This window comes from Mchenga conophoros, linkage group LG12, assembly GCF_057382185.1.
Source record: "Mchenga conophoros isolate Kocher_MC1m ecotype Shallow Benthic linkage group LG12, M_conophoros_male_GT1.1, whole genome shotgun sequence".
In the NCBI taxonomy this organism is placed as follows: Eukaryota; Metazoa; Chordata; class Actinopteri; order Cichliformes; family Cichlidae; genus Mchenga; species Mchenga conophoros.
Genome location: NC_140537.1, coordinates 31,112,600 through 31,135,357, shown reverse-complemented (window position 1 = coordinate 31,135,357; position 22,758 = coordinate 31,112,600). Strand labels below are relative to the sequence as shown.

Genomic DNA, 22,758 nt, shown 5'->3' with positions numbered 1-22,758 from the left:
GATAATGATTATTTCAAATAAGCAGTTTCCCTTTACACCCTATTTCCCTTTGATATTTGCCAGGGAAGTTGTAGATGAAAATGAGCCACTGGACAAGTGAAATAACACAATTTTGCTCCCTCACAGGATCACCAGACTATTTTGAGGGCATGGGCTGCAAAAGACTTTGCTCCAAACTGCCCTCTCTACGTACAGATTCTCAAACCAGAAAATAAATTTCATGTTAAGTTTGCTGGTGAGTGTGCAAAGAATTCATAGCTTCTGAAAAACAGTAATTTGGCATGTTGTTGAGACACAGGCCAGACTTTTTCTTAATTTTGCAATTATTCCTTTTCAATTAGATCATGTAGTTTGTGAAGAGGAGTTCAAGTACGCTATGTTGGCACTCAACTGTGTGTGTCCAGCCACGTCCACTTTAATTACGCTGTTGGTTCACACCTCCAGAGGACAGTGAGTATCCGCCAACATTTATTTGCAGTTATTATTCTTTCCCCTTTTCATTTTTTTCTTTTTTTTTTTTACAATTTTTTAAAAATACATTTAATTTACTTATTAGTGCAGCACGATGATGCAGTGGTTAGCACTGCTGCCTGATTATTTTGGGAAACCTGTTATTAGACTAGATTTTCCAGTCCTGCAAACAGGAGGACGTTTTTGGTTCCTTTGGATAAAGTCTAATTTCAACACCTGCTTCTTTTCATTTTCCTACACTAAACCAACCATATTTGGTATTTTTCCAGTAAGTATGTGTTACTGTAACACAAATTACCCGGATAAAGTAACAATTATTTGGCAGTTAAACTAAATCTGCATGTATGGGTAGTATTATACTTAAGGAAACAAGTAATGGAAGCCCTGTGTAGTTTTTTTAAGTGTCTGTGAGTTCTGTAATTGCTCTAGAAGACATAGTTTGTTGTAGCCTGTGGACATTGTTTTTGGATTTCAAGCTAATAAGACCTATAAAAACCATATTTTTACTCCTTAAGAATTTACTCAACAAATGTCTGTGTTTCTGCCTACATAGCAACTCAGCTTCTCTGAAAGGTTTCTATTCAGTAAAATTTCTAATCTTCGCTTTGACTAAAGAGTTGAATATTTGTGGAGAGATTAAATCTCTCTTTGGGATTAATTTGAGAGGAGGATGACTGTGTGTTCTGCACACAGTCTTTACAGTTACACAGACTGCACTCGGTACAATCTCACTACTCTACTGTCACCGCTGCCTCGACTTGTCACTGTCGAGTCAGTGAACATTACACTTTTTTCTTGTCAGGCCATAAATCTGGCTTTTTTTTTTCACATTCTGTTCAGTCCGCAGGAGACACACATCCATTTTCATTTCCATTATGGAAACTGGCCCCAGTTTGTGCCTTAGACAAGATGACAGAAGACTTAATTTGTGCCAGGTTTCAAATATAATTATGATGTACACAATCTGTCTTACATCAATGACCCTAAAGCCTGTTGTGTCCTGATATTGTTTGTGACTAGAGTTGATGAGGCTGGAGAAAACAGGGTCAGAAAAGGTCATGAAAGGTTTGATTTATCAGTACCGAGAGACAAATAAAGTGCAATTTGATTTAAATGTCTTCTTTCTCTGACATTCAAATTGGTTCTGCGCCAGAGTTTAAGATCACAGTCTAAAATATAGTAAGAATGTAGCATGTAGCAAAAAGACTATGGGACACGAAACATCAGAATGAATTGTTCTGTTAATACAAATTCAGGGAGGGGCAGTTATCACCGGAGCAGTGGCAGAGGACATATGGACGCTGCTCTGGAAACGAGGTCTACCACATCCGCTTGTGTGACAGCAAGTTTTTTGGGGAGTACGACGGAAAGAGTTTCACCTATGCTTCCTTCCACGCCCACAAGAAGTTAGTACATTTTCTTCTAGCTCAGTAGAGTAAGATCCTTTCACATTAGAGTAACATCTCTGAGAGCAAAAACCATGTTTGTGTCATTTTGATTTCAATCGTCAGGTATGGCGTGTGTTTGATTGGAGTTAAAAGAGAGGACAACAAAAGCATCCTCCTGAACCCCGGACCTCGCCACATCATGGCTGCCACCGATACCTGCTACTACATCAACATCACCAAGGAAGAGAACTCTGCTTTCATCTTCAAGCAAGAGGAGAAGCACAAGGGCCTGCCTGTCTCCGGGCTCTATGACGCCCCCTCAAGGCTACCTGTGCACAGCATCATCGCCAGCATGGGTAAGACTGAAAGCCACAGGCAGGAATAAATGATGTTTACAAAAAGCGCAGCTGATAAAGAAAGCAGAGAAAATAGGAAGATGGGAGGGTTCTGTTTGTGTGCTTACTAGGCTCACTATCTGATGGCTGAAACGGTTTCCATAGAAGAAGAGAAAATGGATGCTTTGTTGGTGGTTTACTCTAAATTGCACTCACACTGGGCCTTTCTGAATGCTTAGGGCTGCCTTGCTGATGCTTTATGCTTTCACTGACTGTTAAGCATGATTTTTTTTTTTTACTTTGTTGGCTGACATTGTTGTGTTGTGCTTTTTTTTTTAACCTGTGAAAGTTGATCAGGCCACTTCATTTGGTAAGTTTGTGCATGAGGCATCAATTTTCTATTATTCACACATTTTATTTGGAATCATTTGCACAATAACACCTCACACTTAGCCTAAAAATGTTTCAACAGAATGATATATGTATAGTACATATATCAAATCTGATATTGTGCATATATCTTTGCCACATATCTTGTACAACTCTGTATCCAAATAAGTTAGGGTGCTTTAAGTAACAACACTCTGCAAATATTAGCCTTTTTTAATTGATCAATTTGTTCTCTTTGTACATTTTTTAATAAACACAAGCTTTGAATAACGCTAATGCCAATATTTGCATTCTGTTTTAATCACCTTTCTTCGTCACAGCATCCTAACTAGTTGGAAACAATTGTGCTTGATATAACTGATCTATCTATTTTTCATATTTATGATATGATGTATATCATACATCATAGGGATATATTTACTGACAGATATGCTAAGTCATTACTATATGCATGCTTTTCATGGTAGATGGTAGCTTTGTGCTTCAGAAAGCAATACATTTTCTCCTCAAGGTCAAACTTCTGAGACTCAAGAGAGTAGTAGGAATATTACAGGCCAAGATAATGAAAAGTCTCAATATATACATAAAGCTATTTCTATATAGCTTTACAGTTGTGATAATATAACCCAACATGATTTCCAGGCACCGTAGCCATTGACCTGCAGCATCCCGATCCTCCTGAGGAAACCGGCAAACTTGCCCTCCCAACAGAGAATGGAGCTGGAAGCCGCCGACCGAGCATCGCCCCCGTTCTGGAAATCGCTGACTCCTCCTCCATCCTGCCCTGCGACCTCCTCAGTGACCAGTCAGAGGATGAGACCAACCAATCAGATGAGGAAGGCTCTGTAGGTTCAGAGTAAGTTTTTTTTTTTTTAAACTGAAATGTGCCCGTGGTATCCTTTGCTCTGTGCTTGATTGATCTCACCTCCCCTTCTCTTCTTTGTCTCTCAGCTGTTGTAGGATCAAAGATGGATGAGTTTGAAATAGGCATGTAATCAGTGTGTCGTGATGCTATTAGATGTGAAGTACTAGTGATGAATGTGTACAATCATGTCAGTGAGGATAGCACTTTTTCTCGAGTGAGGTTCTTGTATGGTGTCCCTGTATTGATTGCTGCTCTTAGCGCTCATTTATCAGTTAGCCAGGCAGAGTCACCCTGAAAGGGTTTTAGCACGTCAGATGTAGGCCAAGGCCCATGTGCTTTATTTTCTCCGTCTATGCGGTTTCTTAAAAGTGAGATAAGTTCAGGATAGATTAGGTACTGATCCCTCAGCCCATGAAAACCAACAGCTGTTAGACCCAGACAATGGTGAGTTTCATAAAGGTGGACCTAACATGGTCCTTCTGACCTGTGTGCCTCCATTACTGCACCCGTTGACGCTTCAGTAGTTTTTCTTTTTTAAGAGTTGTCAGTGCCGCATAGAAGAAAATTCAAGGTCCCACAGTGCCATCGTGTGGTGATCAGTAGGTTTACATCTATGATCAGCTGGAATTTCTTTTATTGGCAAACTAGAGGGCATCGTGAAACTCATTAGGATAATTGCAGCTGACCCATTACAAATCAAGGAGCACAGAACCAAACGGACACACAATCAAGACTTGATTAAAAATAAATAAACTTTGTAATGGAATTAGTCCTTCAGGCTTATAAACATCTGTAATTATAGTAAAGCAGCTGCAGAATCTAATAACAAACTGAAAAGAAGAAACATTAAACTGGTGATAATTCACTTAGTTTATATCATAAAGTAGTGATGAAAGAAGGAAGAGGGAGTTGGTGATGCTTACAGAAATTTTGTAACAGTAGAAGCCTCTTCAGAATCTCCTTAAATAAAGTTAAAAATTAACAGTCGCATAATATCCTAAAATATGTCACCGCTGATATTTGCCTGATATTTCTTTAAAGCTTTAAAGGTGAGTTCTTTGAGTGTTTAAGTGTTTTTTTCTGTTTCTTTTCCACAAGCTTTGTGAAGGGCTATCCCCCCAACTCACCCTACATCGGCAGCTCTCCAACCCTGTGCCACCTCCTACCACAGAAAGCTCCGTTCTGCTGCCTTCGCCTCGACAAGGTAAGACTCAATGAAAACTCACAGTACAAAATCAACGCTTTTTTTTAAACATCTGTTTTATCGTCGTGGTAAGTAACTGCCCTGTGGTTTGTTTCCTAAGCGCACAGGAATACTAGACCTTGACTAAATTTCTGTTGAATTGTCTGTCTCCATCCAGGGCTGCACACATAACAGCTTCGAGGATGCCAAGGCATACGGCTTCAAGAATAAGCTGATTATAGTGTCTGCAGAGACGGCCGGAAATGGTCTCTACAACTTCATCGTCCCTCTGCGGGCTTATTATCGGCCCAGAAAAGAACTCAACCCCATAGTGCTGCTACTGGACTACCCGTAAGACTGTTCAGTCTAACATCCAACACATCCAGACCAGCGTTTATTAGATTTCCTAACAGTGATGCGAAAGCCTAAAGCTTTTCAATATCACAAGAATTTGAGAGTCTTATAAAACTTGTTTTTTTGTGTGCTTTTTAAGAATAGTTGATGATGATATAACCAATGAAGGAGGCCCTCTCTTTGTTACATGGATGTCAGTGTTACTGCACAGTGTTGATGAGACTGGTTTATCATTATTGCGGTGCATGGACTTCTCTATAGGATCATTATTTTAGCAGTTTCAGATGTTACAGGCAGCAGATTATGGTGCAGGCATGAAAATGACAGCAATATAATATCTCTATAAGGGCTTGCTTATTATACCTGGAAGGATATACTTGTTAACCTAGCCCCAACATTGAGAAAAAGCTGTGTACTATATATGATTAAGTTCACCAAACAGAGAACTGGAGTGAATTTCAGGATTTACAAAAAAAATTATGTTTGCAATTTAAGAAATTCAGTCAATCAGTGGATGACAAAAGATGAAATTATATATATTTTTTTATCTCTGTTTCTTTTTTCTCTGCATTATTCATAGACGTCTGCAGTGTTTGTATGTTAGGGCATGTATATTTTTGTGCATGCATGTTGCAGTGGTCCATTTTTTCTGCTCTAACCCACTGCGGGCTTCATTAACTTTGACCTCATTTCTGCAGTTTGCTGAAACAGATGAACGATAAAAACACAGGGCCAGGAAAACAAAGTGGCCCCCTCAGGAATTTAAATGTCAGGCAGTTTTTTATAAATCCTCCAAATGCATTGAACAATTTATTTCTCTCTTAATCCATAATGAATTCAAACAAATCTTTCCTGCCCTCATCAACAGGCAGATTTCAGGAAATTACTTGTACAGTTTCGTAATCTGTCACTGGGGTTTACAAAGATAATTAGTGTGGGATGCTCAATTCATGTTTCCCGTTTCCCGCAGGCCAGACAACCATTTCTTAGAGGCCATTTGCTGCTTTCCAATGGTTTACTTCATGGCCGGCACAATTGATAAGTAAGTGTTTATATTATAAAAGAAAACGCACTCGGTTAATCACCTAGCTTAATGTATGAAATAATTTTTCATCCAGCCAGCAGAACTACAGCTCCAGGACATCTTGGACATCACAGTTACACAACAACTTAAATGCACTGTAATCTTTAATGGCTCTTGAACACATTTGCTGCTGATTTGATTTTGTGTTTTATAGGCACATTTGAATCAAATGTAGCAGTTTGATTGCAAACTATATAATACATTTTTAAATCATTTTAATCTTTTCTGTGTTACCTGAGGAAGAAGACAAAGATGCTTGTCAGTGACGTTCAAACGTGCATCTTGCAGCTGTTACTTGCAGATTTTTGAGCTGGAACAAAGCAAGCACTCAGTGTTTGACTGAAGCAGGGAAAGCAAGTGGTAGTTAGTTTGAACCTAGTGATTTAAAAACTTCACTAATGTGTAATTAAGCTGTCAAGAAAAAATGGCTTCTTTGCAAACAAAAATGAATGAACAATGTAAAGAGGGAGTCACCATAGCATTATAGTCTAAACATTAACAAAAATAATAGCTTTATGGAGACAACTGTACATTGAAACCTAACTTTTAGTTCTGCAAATATGATTCTTTTAGTTGAGTCATGGAAAAAAAACAAATGGAAAACATGCAGTTGAAGATGTGCTGCGTTTATTCAGTCCCGTAAACCAAAGGCGTGTACTACGAAGCTGGATTTGTAACTCTGGTTTTCAGTTTCATGAAGGTAGTTCACCTCTTACTGGTGTGCATCACCATGGTAACTTATACTGAAGATCTAACCTGCTTCGGGGCAGGTTGTACTCGAGACGAGAGCAACAGGCACGAAAGTCCCGCCAACTGACCAATCAGCTCTCTGGAAAATATTCTTAGAAGCAACTTAAGTTTTTAAATGTTGACTGCAAACAGTTTTACAATAATTATTCTAAAAACTTAAATTTATAAAAAACAGGAGACCTGTTTCTTGAACTTGTATCAAATTGTTTATAACCACATTCGACTTCTGTTTTTAGATTTCTTTCTTTTCATTAATCGCCATGTTGCCGCAGCTAAAAGAATAAAAACTCAAACTTTACTATGCACATCTACATATTATTTAATGAAATAACAGTAAGAATCTCAGCTTCCTCCATGTCTTAAAGTGCTGACTATGTAATGCTGCTTACAGTCAGCATTTTTGTTGGTTTTGCTTTCTGGGTTTATGGCTAGACTTTATTAATATACTTACCATCACTAAAAGCATATTTGTAGAAGCACGTTTCTTACTAAACTACTCAATAGTGTTTTCCCGTTAGATGCTCACACCACTAATTTGTCTGCTGCAGCTGTGTTGCTTTCAGCCAGCATTGTGTGTTTAACCTCCAAAATTACCAGTAGACTCGTCCATCAGACGGTCAGGCCTGTCAGATGCTGCCAGTGCCGGTCGTCTCATGTGAACATACGAATAACTAGATGGTTAAACCCCAGTTTAATCTATCGAGTTGATAAAACCTTTCATGCAACTACTTTGTCTAGTTCTTGATGTTAGATGTAGGGTAAGCCAGACAACAGAAATATATCCTGGGTATGTTGAATGTGCTTGGTAGTGCACGTCAATTCTGACAAAAAATAAATATATTTAGTAACCACTAACCTCTATCTAAAACTTGTTTTTGCAGTCCAGCTCATTATAATTTATTCATGCATAAAAATCCACTTAGTAAACTCCTCACCTTCTTGGTCGATGCAGATTTGGACATCATAAATCCAATTTCTGTCTAAAAGAGGCAACATTAAAATGTTTAAAATGAGAGAAATGTGCCATAAAAAAATCAGCTCAATTTGAATTTGATGGGAGCAACACATCTCAAAAATGTTGGAACAGGGCCGTGTTTACCTCTATGTTGCATCTGCTCAGTCTGTAAAACTCTATGTAACTCTGTGTAGCCTGTAAAACCTGTATGTAACATTCTGCATTGATAGTGGCATTAAAGATATGCATGCTGACAATTGCATGTGTACTAATGTGCACCACACTACATAGAGACGTGCATATTTTTGAATGGAGCTCTGATAACAAGCAGAATGGTCCCTCTGCTCTTTAGTTCAGAGGACGCAGCATCCATGTTTGCATCACAGAGGTTTAACCTGGTGAACTATTTTAACAGACAAAGATTTCTGGAAGTGTTCCTGAGGCCATGCAGGCATCTCCATGACAGCCGCCTGAGGGTCCGAAGACCACGAACATCCATTATTAATTTTTGCTGTTTTGATGATATTATGTACTGTAGATGATGAGATATTCACAGGAACATATTGAGAAACATTATTATGAAATATTTCCTAAATTTATAAGCACTGTTTTTTGCAGATTAGTGAACCTCTACCCTTTACTATTCCACAATGCTCTTTTTTTTAAATATATATCAAATCATGTTACCGATCTGTTGCCAGTTAACCTAATTAGTTGCAAAATGTTCTTCCAGCTGTTTCTCTCATTCACACTTTTTTGAAAGGTGTTGCTTTCTTCAAATTCAAACTTGACTAATATTTTTCATGAAATAGGAAAATGTCTCAGTTCACACATTTGTTTTATATGTTTTATATATTCTTTAGTGAATACAATGTGGGTTTATCAGATTTGCAAGTCATTGAATTCTGTTTTTAAATTTTACATGATTCCAACTTTTTTGGAGTTGGGGTTGTATTTACTATATTACTCTTATATTTACCGTTTTCTAACATGTCATAACCTATTAATCACTGCTGCTTTCTGAATGGGACAGCTTGGACAACCTGCTGCAGTGTGGTATCATCTATGCTGACAACTTGGTCGTTGTGGACAAGGAGAGCACTATGAGTGCTGAGGAAGACTACATGGCAGATGCCAAGACCATCGTCAATGTCCAGACAATGTTCAGGTAACATAGAGCGTGCTTTAAAAACTCAAAGGTGTCCTCCCACCAGTCTCAATTGTTCTCACTCCCCCACTCATCTTATTGATCCAGGAACAAGTTCATTAAGTTCATCTCAGCTTCTCTCCTCTTTGTGCGCTTGGCCTCTGTCTTTCTCACTTTGCAGAGAAAAAGGTTCATGATTTTATGTATTTTGTGCCTCTGTTGGGGAAGAGGTGTCATGCTTGTTGATTACTGTACTAAAGCATTTTTCACAGAGACAGCTGTCGTTGAGAACATGTTGGAGTTCTCGTTAGCTCTTGTTAACATGCCCACGTCTAACAAAACCAGAGTACGGCAATCGCACTTAACACAGTGAATTTTGGGGAGTCTAATGTTTTTGACCACAGTATAGATCGCCTTGTGCGAGCTCACCCTTGTTATGTATGAGTCAAGATTCTGGTTTTGGCCCAAGTGTGCACCAGATTCACTTAATTAATGTCTTCGTCTGTTCTTACTGCAAAGCCAAAGAGCAAATATAAGCTTTTAGAGGGGGTTTACAGAAAGGCAGAGCTCATCTCAAAGACAAACTACAGCTGCCAAAGCTGTGAAACTGCTCATTTATTTAGCAACTAAAATTAAAAGCATTTATCACTGCCACACCATGTCTCTCTCAACACAAAGCATTTTGTCTTTCCACTGACATCCCTCTCACTTTATTTCCTCCACACTCAGGTTGTTCCCCAGTCTCAGCATCATCACTGAGCTCACGCATCCATCCAACATGAGGTTCATGCAGTTCAGAGCCAAGGACTGCTACTCACTCGCACTCTCCAAACTGGAAAAGGTGAGTGTTTCGTATTCAGTGTCTTTGACTTAGATAGTTTTATTTTCTGGACAATCGAAAAATATCTCAGTATCCCAAAGAGAAGTGTAAGCACTTTGGGTTGTGCATTATAACTTGCAGCCTATGAAGTCTTCTTTTTTTTTTTTCTTTTTTTTTACCTTTTTGCACTGTATAAACTCATCTGGCCAATTTTTGTGTACACTTTGCTAGTTTTAAGTTGGACCCAATTTGCTTTCAGAACTGCTGTAATTCTTCGTGGCATAGATTCACACAGCTGCTACAGATTTGGCTGCACATCCATGATGACAATTTCCTGTTCTACCACATCCCAAAGGTGCTGTATTGGATTGAGATCTGGTGGCTGTGGAAGTCATTTGAGTACAGTGAAGTCTTTGCCTTGTTTGAGATAATTTGAGCTTTGTGACATGGTGTGTCCATGTTCTGGAAGCAACTGTCAGAACATGGTTACGCTGTGGTCATAAAGGGATGGGCATGGTCAGCAACGATACAGCAGGCTATGGCTTTTAAATGATGCTCAGCTGGTACTAAAGTGCCAAAGTGTCCCAAAAAATATCCTTCACACCATTATACCACCACACCAGTCTGATATGATATGCAAAGCAGGTGGATCTATGCATTTATGTTCTTTACACCCATTTTCTGAGCACACCATCACCATTGCAACAGAAAACCAGACTAATCAGACCAGGCAGTGTTTTTTTCAATATGCTTTTTTTGGTTTAGCTTCACCACAAATCTGTTCTTAACTGTCGATAGGGGCACAAGGTGCTGCTGTAGCCCATCATCTTCACATTTTGTTGTGTTGTGCATTCAGAGAAGCTTTTCTGCATACCTTGGTTGTAACAACTGGTCATTTGAGTTACTGTTACTGTTGCCTTCCTATGAAGCAGCATGGCCATCCTCCTCTGAATTTTGGTATCAATGAGCCATTTTTCTCTTTTTCAGATTATTCTATATAAACCCTAGAGATGGTTGTGCAGGAAAATCCCAGTAGATCAGCAGTTTCTGAAATATTCAGACCAAACTATCTGGTAGCAATACCCACACCACATTTAAAGTCACCTTTCTTCCCCATTCTGCTGCTCAGTTTGAATTTTAGCAGGTCTCTTGACCATGTCTACATGCCTAAAATCACTGAGTGTTGCTGCTTCAATCAGCCGAATAGATTTTTGTGTTAACAGTTAGTTTAACAGCTGTACTAAACAACATGGTCGGGTGAGTTTATATGACATTTAAAGAGTTAGCTTACTTTCCAGGAAATCAAATAAACCCATTAATAATTTTTGTCACACTTCAGGCCTCTTGTGAATGAATGCATTTGTTTAATGCAGTTAAATCATCATTACTAACAGATAAAGCTTGTATGTATCCCCACTCTTTCTTAAATCTTTTTTTGGCTCCTTTTTTTTGTTTGTATTTTGTTTTTTGCTTCCAGATAGAGCGTGATAAGGGCTCCAACCTGGCTTTCATGTTCCGGCTGCCGTTTGCTGCAGGCAGAGTGTTCAGTATCAGCATGCTGGATACACTACTTTACCAGGTGGGATAACAGACTTTGAACTAGTTCGTTATGAAATAGTTAAATATAGACCTGTCTGTCAGCGATTTCATCCTTAGAATTTGTGCTGCACTAGTTCCTCTGTCTGAAAGTTGTGTCTAAAAAGGTAACGGCTGTTACATCAGTATTTCCTAGTAAGGTGCAGTTTATTGTCTAAAGTAAATGTGGGGTTTTTTTTACGTGTTTAAGCCTCAAATGAATATCCTACAAAAGAACATTTGTGCCATTAAATATTAATGAGCATAATGCACAGGATAAAATAATTTATTGCAGGTGTTATAAAGAAAACTTCCCCTCAGAGCAATTGCAAAATGTGTTTGCGAAAGCTTTTAAACTTATTTTTTTAAACCACAGTCATTTGTCAAGGACTACATGATTGCCATCATCAGGCTTCTCCTTGGTCTGGACACCACGCCTGGTTCTGGGTACCTATGTGCTGTATGTGGAAATTTACTTTTGCATCTTACCAAGTGATTTGTGCATTTTAGTAATTTCATCTGTGATGTGCAGCAACTTTATCGTCAATCTCTCACTTCAGATGAAGATCACAGAGGAGGACCTGTGGATCAGGACCTACGGCAGACTCTTCCAGAAACTTTGCTCCTCCAGCGCTGAGATTCCCATCGGGATCTACCGGACCGAGTCGCATATGTTCTCAACCTCAGAGGCAAGTTCACTTTGATCAGATACTCAGTATCTGAGTCCTGGTCTTGGATTTGGTGTCAGCTTTTGCCTGTGGTTTGAATTCAGCTACCATCTATTAATCATTCCCTCCTTTAGTTTTTGCTTGAGTCCTTCTCCTTTGATACTCTTGCTTATTCTTCAGCTTGTATGTCCTATTCCCTAAATTGCCTTTCCTTTGTTTGAGGCTGCACATTTACCATTCATTTCTTAATACAGATACATTCCAGCTGACAGAAATTCATGTCAAGCAATGAAATTAGATTTATATTTTTGACTGACTCTCACATACTGCTATTAATACAGTTATAAATAAATAAAATATTAAATACAGCATATGTAAGCTTCCATATGCTGATGTTTAAGGCTTCGAACATTTGTTTGCTCTGAATGCCCTCATCTTTCATTGCATCTCTTTTTGTTTGGATGTCTGTCTGTCCTTGTATTCCAGTGCAGGGACAGTAATGCACAGGTAAGGTCCAAACAGGCTTGATTCTGTTTATTACGTCAGCTGACTCCTTTTTGCTTAAAGCAGGCAAAGTAAAAAAAAACAAAAAACCTTACTGGTATTTTTTTTTTTTTAATATCAAAAGTTTGTTTGCTTCTTATTCTTATAGTGCACGCTTTCCTCACAGAATCCAGCATTCACATTTCCATCTTACCATTCCAGTCTCAGGTGTCCATCAACGTGGAGCAGGGTGAGGAGCACCGTGATCGTGGAGGATCCTGGAAGGAGAAGACGGGCTACAGAAACTCCACCACGAGTGACCAATCGGAGCACCCGCTGCTAAGGAAGAAGAGCATGCAGTGGGCTCGGCGGCTGAGCAGGAAGAACGTCAAACCGTCGACCAGAGCGGAGCGCATCTCACAGCAGAGACTGAATCTGTATCGGCGCTCCGAGCGACAGGAGCTGTCCGAGCTGGTCAAGAATCGCATGAAGCACCTGGGCCTCCCCACTGTGGGATACGGTGAGTGGAACAGCTGATGTTATGATATATGAGGATATATTGATGCTTTAGGTTGAAAGATATTACTCAGTATAGCTTATTGTATAGGACTAGATACAGTTCAGCTGCTCTAATCAGTTATTTTAATTAATGATTGTATTTCTTTGTATTTAATTTGTAAATATTAGTCATAATGTCCCAGAAAATGAATAATAATGCTAATTATAATGTTTGTTGCAGATTGGAGTCTCAGTTCTGTAAACATGACTTTGAGGTCACAGAAGCTTTGGATGCAGAAATCCTGTAACTGGTTGAGTTAAATCGCAGTGAGTGAAGCCTAAGAAAAGTCAAAGAAGGAAACCTTTAGTTCAGAAGTCACAGACATTCAAGTCCACACAGCATAGTAGTGTGAATCCAGCTATAAAGATCTGATTAAAGTCATATAAACTGAAAGCCCAATTTCTGAGAGAGGGTTTTTTGAAGGGTGCGGTATGTAAGCATCTTATTCTAAAAGGATGCTACTAGCCAGCTAACCCTGTCCATCTCGTCTCCCAGTTTCTGCTAGCTGCTCAGGTGTGGTGGTTCTTGATGTCATTAAGTGGCTGCTCATAGTCCTTGTTGCTAAGAACTGGGGGACCTGAACCCTGTGGATAACTGATTTATGATGTTGCCACAAAAGCACCCTGGCTATTTGGCACAAGAGACTAATCAGGCCAGGCCTGTGCTCTTATTATTCAAAATATTTATAGCCCCCTGAGAACCAGCCTATTCATTTATGTCCTCTGTAATGGATGTTTGTTTTGGCGTCTATATCTTTTGACTTATTTGAGCTACTTACGACGCTTTTTCTAGTAGTGAAAATGGTGAAAATGTCACCCCAGATGGATCTCTTTAGGCTGCTTGTTTTTTAATGATCCAAAAACCAAAGATTATACTACAGAGAATTTTAGAAGCTGGGACAGGCTAAAGATTTTATTTTTGTATTGTTCCTGAACACTGTAATCTGCTCAGATCAAGAATAGCATGTGACTGATTTCATGCCACAGGCAGTTACACATACAGTGCCTTTGTTATCACTGCCTTATGTGAGGAACTCCCATGAGTTCCTTGATTAAACACGGGTACCATTACTACATACAGCTGCAGAATGAGTTCTTGCATTTGTTTGAGAACACTTGTTGCCTTTCCTCAGTTGCCTACTCTGTTACCACCTGTTGGTTTTACTGGGCTTTGCTCTGATGCGTAATAATAATGATATTGACCATCTCAAAGTCACATATCTATGCACCACCACAAATTTCATTGTCACTGTGTTATCAGTTTAAATCGAGATATAATAAACTGGCCCTGTTAGCCTTAATAAGATTGCACGTACTGAATCAATGGGCCGTAGCATCAGCTGCAAAAGTACTTTCTGAGCCTGGTGGTGAAGTATATTCATGAGCTTAAATTTTAGAAGCAAGGACACTCTAGAGTCTGATAAGTTCAGGTTTCAGGATCAAGTTCATGAGATTCTTTTGCTTCACTAATTGATGCTTCTCTCAGCTGGTTAAATTATTTCTGCAGTGCAAGCAGCTGTGTTTGAGAAAGTTATTTAACCCTCCGATCTGTATTCCAGTCATTTTTGTTTTCTTTTACCTCATCTCATTTCCCATGAACACATAGTAATGTGAGGCTTGTTAGTACAGATCATCGACATCGCACTGCATCGTCACTGACCTTCAGAAAACCTCATTTTCTCACATCACTTTCACACCCATCAAACTCCTCTTCCGTGTGTCATAACTCAGACGCACACCACCTCGCAGTCATGATCATACCATCATGTGGATGTGAACACATCACGCATGAGGATGCAGGAGCACGAACCTCGTCTCAGTTGCATTCAAGACTGCAATTACAGAGTGAAATTGCCTGCATTCTTTTCAGTTCACTTTTTCTTTCGTTTTTGCCTCCTCCCAGCTTCACGGCTCAAAACAAAAAAGCAGAATCATGCTCCAGATGTGTTGTAATGTGTCAATTAAATACGTTTCAGGAAGAACTCCTGAAGTTCAAGATCTTCTAAAGAACCATGAATGTCAGTGAGGATTTCTGCAGCAGGATGTGACAGATTAATAATTTGGAAGTGATTCTGTGCACACACTGATGCATGGCCTCTTTGCATTGCTCTCACACTTTTAAGAGTTTTTTTGATTGTTGTTTTCTTTTTTTTGAATCTGCAGATGCTTTTGCTGCCTGCCTGATATTTTTTTTGTTTCTTGTTCTTGTTTTTTTTTTTAACCTCCTTTCTCTGCCTCTTCTGTCTTCCTTCCCCTTTTGGCTTGTAGAGGATGTTTCTAATCTCACTGCGAGCGATGTCATGAATCGAGTAAATCTAGGATATTTGCAAGGTAATTTGTGTGCTGTTTATAACTCATTTGCAACATGTGAGTGATTACGTCCACCTTGTGGAGAAAGGAATTTGTCCTTTCGCCAGCATCCAATGAAGAATAGCATTTGCCCACCAAAAAGAATGCTTAACTGTAGATGTTATCTTATCTCTTTAGTTATATAATCTGTTTTATTTGACGTATAACTTGAGTACAAATGAATACATTAGGACGTTGAAGTTAACAGTGACTGCCGTTGCTTAGAGTTGCAGGCCATTTCAGAGCACCCGTATTCAGAGGGGACCAGGCTGTCAGGTTAGCTGGTTGATCACAGTACTGCAACTTTACTGCATGAGTGTGAGTGTGCGTGTGTTTTTTATGTGAGTGTGTCCCCTGCCAGAGTCAGCAGTAGGTCAGCAGCAAGTCTCTCACTCTACTCTCTCCCTCTCTTTTTCGATCTCTATCTGGTCTTTCTGCACTGTGTTCCTGTGAGGTGACGTCCCAAATGGCTAGAGTACTGCAGGGCATCAGAGTATGGCTTAAAGAGTGGAGCGGAGTGCATTATGTCTGTGGATGGAAGGATAGATTGTATTCTATAAATGTATAAAAGACGACGAGTGTCGGAGGTGGTCTGATGTAGAAAGTAAACATGTTGGAGGAAGCGGGGCTCTTTTCCTCCTCCATGTCTGTTACTTTCACATGTCAGTGCACCTCAGAGTGTATTAACTTTATGCCATGGCCACTTCCCCAAAGAAGTCAAGTTTGAGCTGATTGTAGTCAGTTTGAGCTCTTTTTACCTCTCAGCGTTTTTGCTCTGGTAATATATCTTGTGGTTCTGTACTCCTGCACACTGGAGTGCTCTCAATTTTATTTAAAGAGCAACTTAACATTCACCAAAAATATTGCTTTTTTTAGCGACTTCCAGTGGTTTAACTTCTCGCTTTAGTGTAGTTATGGAAAATGTGCACGCCAAGAGCACTGTGTGGAAAGAATAAATATAGAGGGAGGAAATAAAAATCAGAATATAAAGGCGGGTGATACTGAAAGACTGCAACACTCTGCTGGCAGGGTGGAACAAAATTATTCCAAAGATATTTTCCTTCACTGCCGTAACAGTGAAAGTCTTACAGCGGTGTTCGATTGGGTTGAGTTCTGGTGACTGTAAGGATGATAACATATGTTTCACACACAGACTCGCTATAATGTGGACATTATGCTAGTGGCTCTTAAAAGCAAAGCCAGCAAGGATGTGTCATCTCAGTATTAGCAGGGGGCAACTCCTCTGGCTCCAGAAAGAAATCTGATTGTAGAAGTCTGTAGGAAATGACCCAAGTGCTCTCTGGTGACTTCAGAAAATGCTTTTCTAATGAGTTTACAGTCGTAATCGATGGTTCCAAGTCTTATTTAACTCAGCACATGTAAATTATGGCCCCCATTAGAGCCTGAAAGGGCAATAAAACCAGGGTATGCTTTCAGACAGGCCTGCCTCATGATTGGAAAATCTCTTTTGAATGTGGAGCGTCCTTTAGTTTCTAATTTTATTTTTAATACACAGTCTGTGGATTGACAACATTTTCATACTTATAAAAGTGCTTTGTGGTCATCTTGTTTGAGGCCAGCTTTTGAACCATAAAGATAAAGGTGCTCCCTCAGAACAAATGATGACGCACGGCATAAAAGAGGATCGAACAGGATTCGGTTCTTTTCCTGTAATTTGTTTCACACGTTTGAGCTAAAAATCGAAGGTTTCTAAATTAGAACAAGACCAATCTATAGTTATTTTAGTGCCACAATAACTAAATGACTACATCCTAAATTGCTACATTAAAAACTAGGATTTTGATTAATGGGAAAAAACACTGACCCTAATAAATGGGAATAATAGGAACGCAAGCAAAAAGAGACCAACTTAAACGCTGACCAGTCCAGAATCATGTTTCCAGAGTTGGATAATTACCAGTGTCAGTATATTAAATATAATATTTAAATATTCACACTTCCGTAGCATGAATAAGGCAGGGGTCTAGATCATCTTTATTTGTTGCTTTGGGGGATTTTAAGCTGTTGATTCCAAATTAGTAGCATTAATAGGAGCAAAACTGTTTAAAAAAAGTATACCCTCTAACATGAGCAAAAGTAAGCATTGTTATAACTATAGTTATGCTGGATTACAGAGCCACAACAATAAATCCTTTGCTTTTCTTCAGCTGGTTACCAATTATATATCTGCCGCCATGGTATAACCCATATTTAATACACTGAGTAGTCTGCAGTAACGATGTGTGGATGAAGGGCGAACAGAGAATTACCGTAACTGTAAAGTGTACCTGAATAGATGAATAGATGAAGCAGCAGGTTGACCTCTTCCACTCTCACACTCCCAATGTGCTTTGCTTCACTCTGTTTGGTTTGAGTCGCTCTGCGTTTGGTCCAGTCTGACGGATGCTGGAGCATGTTCCTCTCTGTCTGTGCGTATGTCACATGTCAGTCGGGGGGAGGCTGGGTTGTGGTGGTGGTTGGGGGGGGTGGGAGGCTGAGTGTCGTCAGTTAGCATGGCAACCTGCCGCCTTAGCAGCCTGTTGGTCCCGTGTGGAATGCGCAGGACGTAAAAGGAATGCGACTTAGATCGATCTGTTGCGTAGCTGGGGACGCTGTCTGCATGCTGGCTCCGTTCTGAAGCTGCGCATGGGGTGCCATTTCAGTCAGCAGGCAGCATGTGGGCCTCCCCTTATTCCACAAAGTGCCCTGTCAGTAACGGTTAGACCTTCTCTCTCTTTCACCCCGCCTGGCTTTATAAAGGGCCACAAGCAGGTGGGTTTGTCACGGAGACACACGTGCCCTCCTTTTCCTTGCTCCGCCCATCACACGACACAAGTAGGAGACACTGCCGGAGTGCAATCACCACACATGCATGCAGACATGATTAACACACACACACACACACACACACACACACACACACACACACACACACACAATATGACTCATCTGGAAAAATAAAGGTTAAATTCTCATAGGTTTCCTCTCATAAAATCTAAACTCTTCATAGTGCAGAACAATTTCCTTGGCCTAACTGTGTTGTTGAAGCAATAAAAGATGTTTGTTACAACTGTTAATGTTTTTAGTGTTTATAACAGGATGTAAAGGACTGAATGGGGGAATTTAGCAATTTATGAGTATCTTTAAGTGGTTGATTTGAAAACGAATTAAAATGCTTTTCAAATAAAAATAATAAGATTTTCTAAATCAGTTTAATATTTTGTGAAATATTAAATTTTCTAACAGTAATTTATAATCACATGGTTGATTTATTGTTCAATTAGCTTGTTGCAGACTGGAAGAATTGTTTAACTATTAAAGTGAATCCGTCCTCGTCCCCAGTTGTCAACGTCTGGTACTTCCCCTGCAGTACTCATCAGAATCTAATCAAACTTGCACACACTGATCGCTTAATGGGTCCTCACCCAAACTGTGATCAAGGTTGAGGTAACATTGGTCGTTTTACGTGCAGCAACCTGTGAATTGTTATGAATCTTGAGCCTACGTCATTTACATCCTGGTTAAGGAACTAGTTAAAGGTAGAGAATATATGCAGGATTGATTTCTTCTACAAGAAATTGGTGAATATGGCAAACTGGACTCTAAAGGCTTTCAAAACTCTTTTGCTAGTCAAATTTTATTATACATCTTTAAAATATACAAACCATAAGAACTTTGAATACTGTGTAAAATGTTTAAAAAAGGAAGAACTGAATGATGAGCCCAGATCAGTCACCCATTGAAAACATTTTGCATTAATGATAAAAAATAGAATAAAAGACATCCTGTATAAATTGATTATGTGAAAACATTTACATTTAAAAACTGCGACTGTCCTCCACTCACAGAGTTTGTATAAGTGTGGTAAAGCTGCCCCTGCTCCAGCTATTTAAAATGACCGTGTAAAAATGTCAGATTCTGGAGTTTGTATGTTCTTTTTTCTAATCCCATTTAAATACAGGCTTTACATTACTTAATGACAGGCTTTATTCATGCTAAATGTGTTTAATAAGATCATTTGTTTCCTCATATTAAGATTTAAATGATCATTAGCAGTTGTAACAAGGAACCCTCAAATTATTCCCGCAGTTATTTGCCTCCGATTTTTTGCACCACTTGCTCGTTAAGTTTTACTTTACTTTTGTCCTGACTGAAAGGCTGAAAACAAGGCAGTGTCATATTTTAAATGGATAAAAGGCTCATTTCCTGGTTGATGTTCTGTATAATGGAGGGGGACGAGAGAGGGCTCCAGAGCAGCACTGAAGGCCATCTCTGTCTGTTTCTACAGATGAGATGAACGACCACCAGAACACGCTGTCCTACGTCCTCATCAATCCTCCTCCTGACACCATGCTGGAGCTCAACGACATTGTGTAAGGACCTCTCTCTTTTATCCTCTACACTTTACTTTGTTAACACCTTTGTGTTTTATCTGTGTGTTGTTAGTTACAGTCAGACTAAATTACAATCTAAACCATTATGTTTTTTAGACTGGTCAGCCAACACTAATGGTACTTAAATGTAAATTAAACTGAGTAATAAATTACTGAATAGTTGACATGTGGAGCTCAGAATCAAAATCTTATATATTGTTATTAAAGCCTGGAAATTATAATATGGTATCCATCCTCATATGTCAAAGCATTAACCAATATTAAATATCACCTTATTACCACTTACTGCCACAAGTCATAATATAAATATTAGAATATAAATATATTAAAATATTAGGGGTGCAACGATACACAAAATTCACGGTTCGGTTCGGTTCGATACTTTGGTGTCACGGTTTGATATTTTTTCGATACAAAAAAAATGTTCATGCCTTTTTAATTTGTCATTTATTAAAATTAGAAATATATATTTTAACTCAAAAGTACAGTTTTTAAATTTAATGTTGCTGAAACAAAAGTAATTTAAAAAATAAATCTGATTGAGGAATCACTCATCTTTGGAAAAGAGAGTTTATTACAGAGAAATGGCTCTTTCCAAAATAAAAGCTATACTATACGCTTCTTCTGGGCTATATTCTCAGCAGCATATTGTAGCGGGTCAGGGCTGTTCGGGTTCTGTTTGTACAGTTATGTTTTGTTTATGTTGCCATAGTGACGGCTGACGCCCTCTCGCTGCGACGGTGTATCCTTCCGGGGTCAGAGGGCGCCCTGTGTGTTGTTCTTGTTGTTGCTGTGCGGTTGCCGCGTTGAGCAGTTAGCTAGCGGCAGTGTTCTTCTGCAGATGTCAATAAACGGCTGTGCTCCCTGGCTAGCTCACGGGAAGCAAGACCAAACGACACCTCCGTCTCCTCCTTGTCTGAGCTCGCCACATTGGTGTCAGAAGTGGGATGATGGTGGCACCCCATGTTCTGACCCGAGTGACTTTTCCCCCGCCGGTCGTGACCGGCCGGTGCGCCAAAAGAAGGCACCTGGACATTTGCAAAGTGAAAGCAAAAAACAAGCGCAAATTCAAACGCGATTTCAATATGTCACATATTGACAGTGGCTCACCGATGCCAATGACATAATTACCCAGCTACATTTCCGAAAGAATGCAAAAGCATTGACATATATTTTTCTTCCTACAATAGCCCGACGGGCAGGGCAGAGATAGCCCGACTGGAAAAATCGCTAGCCCCCATCGGGCTAGCGATTTTGCAAGCCCTGTGTTACAGGCATGGCCCTTTAAGGATGAAGCCTGATGGGAAATGTATTCGGGATGTGTGTAGCGGGACTGCCTGGTGTGTGTGTGTGTGAAGAGAGAGAGCGGAGAAGGGGAAAAAGTAACGGTTAGCTACAGAAGAGACGAAAAGAAAATAAATAAAAGGAATATAATAACTCCCTCGACAGCCAGAGTTGTGTCGGCGATGCTCGCTGTGAGTAAACTGTTTCAGCCCACTGTACGCGGTGTTCGTGCCTTAGAGAAGAAATAAAGTTTGGTGAAGCAGTTTCCTACGCCTCTTTCGATCTTTTTGCTAGCGGAGTTGACCTGTATAGTAAGCTGTTGCCGGCTACGAGTCAGTTACGGAACCTTCAAGTAACTGCCAGAGGTTTCCTTACTACGGTTCGGGGCCGCGGATCTGGTGCGGTAACACCTGTATCTGATTGAGGAATCACTCATCTTTGGAAAAGAGAGTTTATTACAGAGAAATGGCTCTTTCCAAAATAAAAGCTATACTATACGCTTCTTCTGGGCTATATTCTCAGCAGCATATTGTAGCGGGTCAGGGCTGTTCGGGGTTCTGTTTGTACAGTTATGTTTTGTTTATGTTGCCTTAGTGACGGGTGACGCCCTCTCGCTGCGACGGTGTGTCCTTCCGGGGTCAGAGGGCGCCCTGTGTGTTGTTCTTGTTGTTGCTGTGCGGTTGCGGCGCTGAGCAGTTAGCTAGCGGCAGTGTTCTTCTGCAGATGTCAGTAAACGGCTGTGCTCCCTGGCTAGCTCACGGGAAGCAAGACCAAACGACACCTCCGTCTCCTCCTTGTCTGAGCTCGCCACATTGGTGTCAGAAGTGGGATGATGGTGGCACCCCATGTTCTGACCCGAGTGACTTTTCCCCCGCCGGTCGTGACCGGCCGGTGTGCCAAAAGAAGGCACCTGGACATTTGCAGGACTTTGTGTGGGGTAATGGGGTCGTCGGGGACGACTGACCCCTTAGGTGGGGGCTATGTAGCGGGTCAGGGCTGTTCGGGGTTCTGTTTGTACAGTTATGTTTTGTTTATGTTGCCATAGTGACGGGTGACGCCTTCTCGCTGCGACGGTGTGTCCTTCCGGGGTCAGAGGGCGCTCTGTGTGTTGTTGTTGCTGTGCGGTTGCGGCGCTGAGCAGTTAGCTAGCGGCAGTGTTCTTCTGCAGATGTCAATAAACGGCTGTGCTCCCTGGCTAGCTCACGGGAAGCAAGACCAAACGACACCTCCGTCTCCTCGTTGTCTGAGCTCGCCACATTGGTGTCAGAAGTGGGATGATGGTGGCACCCCATGTTCTGACCCGAGTGACTTTTCCCCCGCCGGTCGTGACCGGCCGGTGCGCCAAAAGAAGGCACCTGGACATTTGCAGGACTTTGTGTGGGGTAATGGGGTCGTCGGGGACGACTGACCCCTTAGGTGGGGGCTATGTAGCGGGTCAGGGCTGTTCGGGGTTCTGTTTGTACAGTTATGTTTTGTTTATGTTGCCATAGTGACGGGTGACGCCTTCTCGCTGCGACGGTGTGTCCTTCCGGGGTCAGAGGGCGCTCTGTGTGTTGTTGTTGCTGTGCGGTTGCGGCGCTGAGCAGTTAGCTAGCGGCAGTGTTCTTCTGCAGATGTCAATAAACGGCTGTGCTCCCTGGCTAGCTCACGGGAAGCAAGACCAAACGATACCTCCGTCTCCTCCTTGTCTGAGCTCGCCACAATA

General features: G+C 40.5%; 1 protein-coding gene across 18 annotated transcripts in view; it reads left to right on the top strand.

Annotated features, from left to right (window-relative positions):
- kcnt1b (potassium sodium-activated channel subfamily T member 1b) overlaps positions 1 to 22,758 on the top strand; it is a 79,762-nt gene that overhangs the window by 49,543 nt on the left and 7,461 nt on the right. For 5 of the 18 annotated variants that reach the window (XM_085295236.1, XM_085295240.1, XM_085295239.1 and 2 more), the window contains 19 exons: positions 127 to 235; positions 342 to 450; positions 1,728 to 1,877; positions 1,983 to 2,215; positions 2,544 to 2,564; positions 3,227 to 3,440; positions 4,548 to 4,653; positions 4,811 to 4,983; positions 5,957 to 6,028; positions 8,809 to 8,943; positions 9,652 to 9,763; positions 10,002 to 10,097; positions 11,220 to 11,321; positions 11,694 to 11,777; positions 11,878 to 12,006; positions 12,472 to 12,492; positions 12,691 to 12,988; positions 15,295 to 15,357; positions 19,664 to 19,748. In XM_085295236.1, the coding sequence (XP_085151362.1) occupies positions 127 to 235; positions 342 to 450; positions 1,728 to 1,877; positions 1,983 to 2,215; positions 2,544 to 2,564; positions 3,227 to 3,440; positions 4,548 to 4,653; positions 4,811 to 4,983; positions 5,957 to 6,028; positions 8,809 to 8,943; positions 9,652 to 9,763; positions 10,002 to 10,097; positions 11,220 to 11,321; positions 11,694 to 11,777; positions 11,878 to 12,006; positions 12,472 to 12,492; positions 12,691 to 12,988; positions 15,295 to 15,357; positions 19,664 to 19,748 (2,312 nt within the window). Of the gene's footprint in view, positions 1 to 126; positions 236 to 341; positions 451 to 1,727; positions 1,878 to 1,982; positions 2,216 to 2,543; positions 2,565 to 3,226; positions 3,441 to 4,547; positions 4,654 to 4,810; positions 4,984 to 5,956; positions 6,029 to 8,808; positions 8,944 to 9,651; positions 9,764 to 10,001; positions 10,098 to 11,219; positions 11,322 to 11,693; positions 11,778 to 11,877; positions 12,022 to 12,471; positions 12,493 to 12,690; positions 12,989 to 15,294; positions 15,358 to 15,600; positions 15,652 to 18,135; positions 18,148 to 19,663; positions 19,749 to 22,758 lie in introns of those variants that run through there. The other 13 variants (XM_085295254.1, XM_085295242.1, XM_085295249.1 and 10 more) reach the window with 11 other exon arrangements.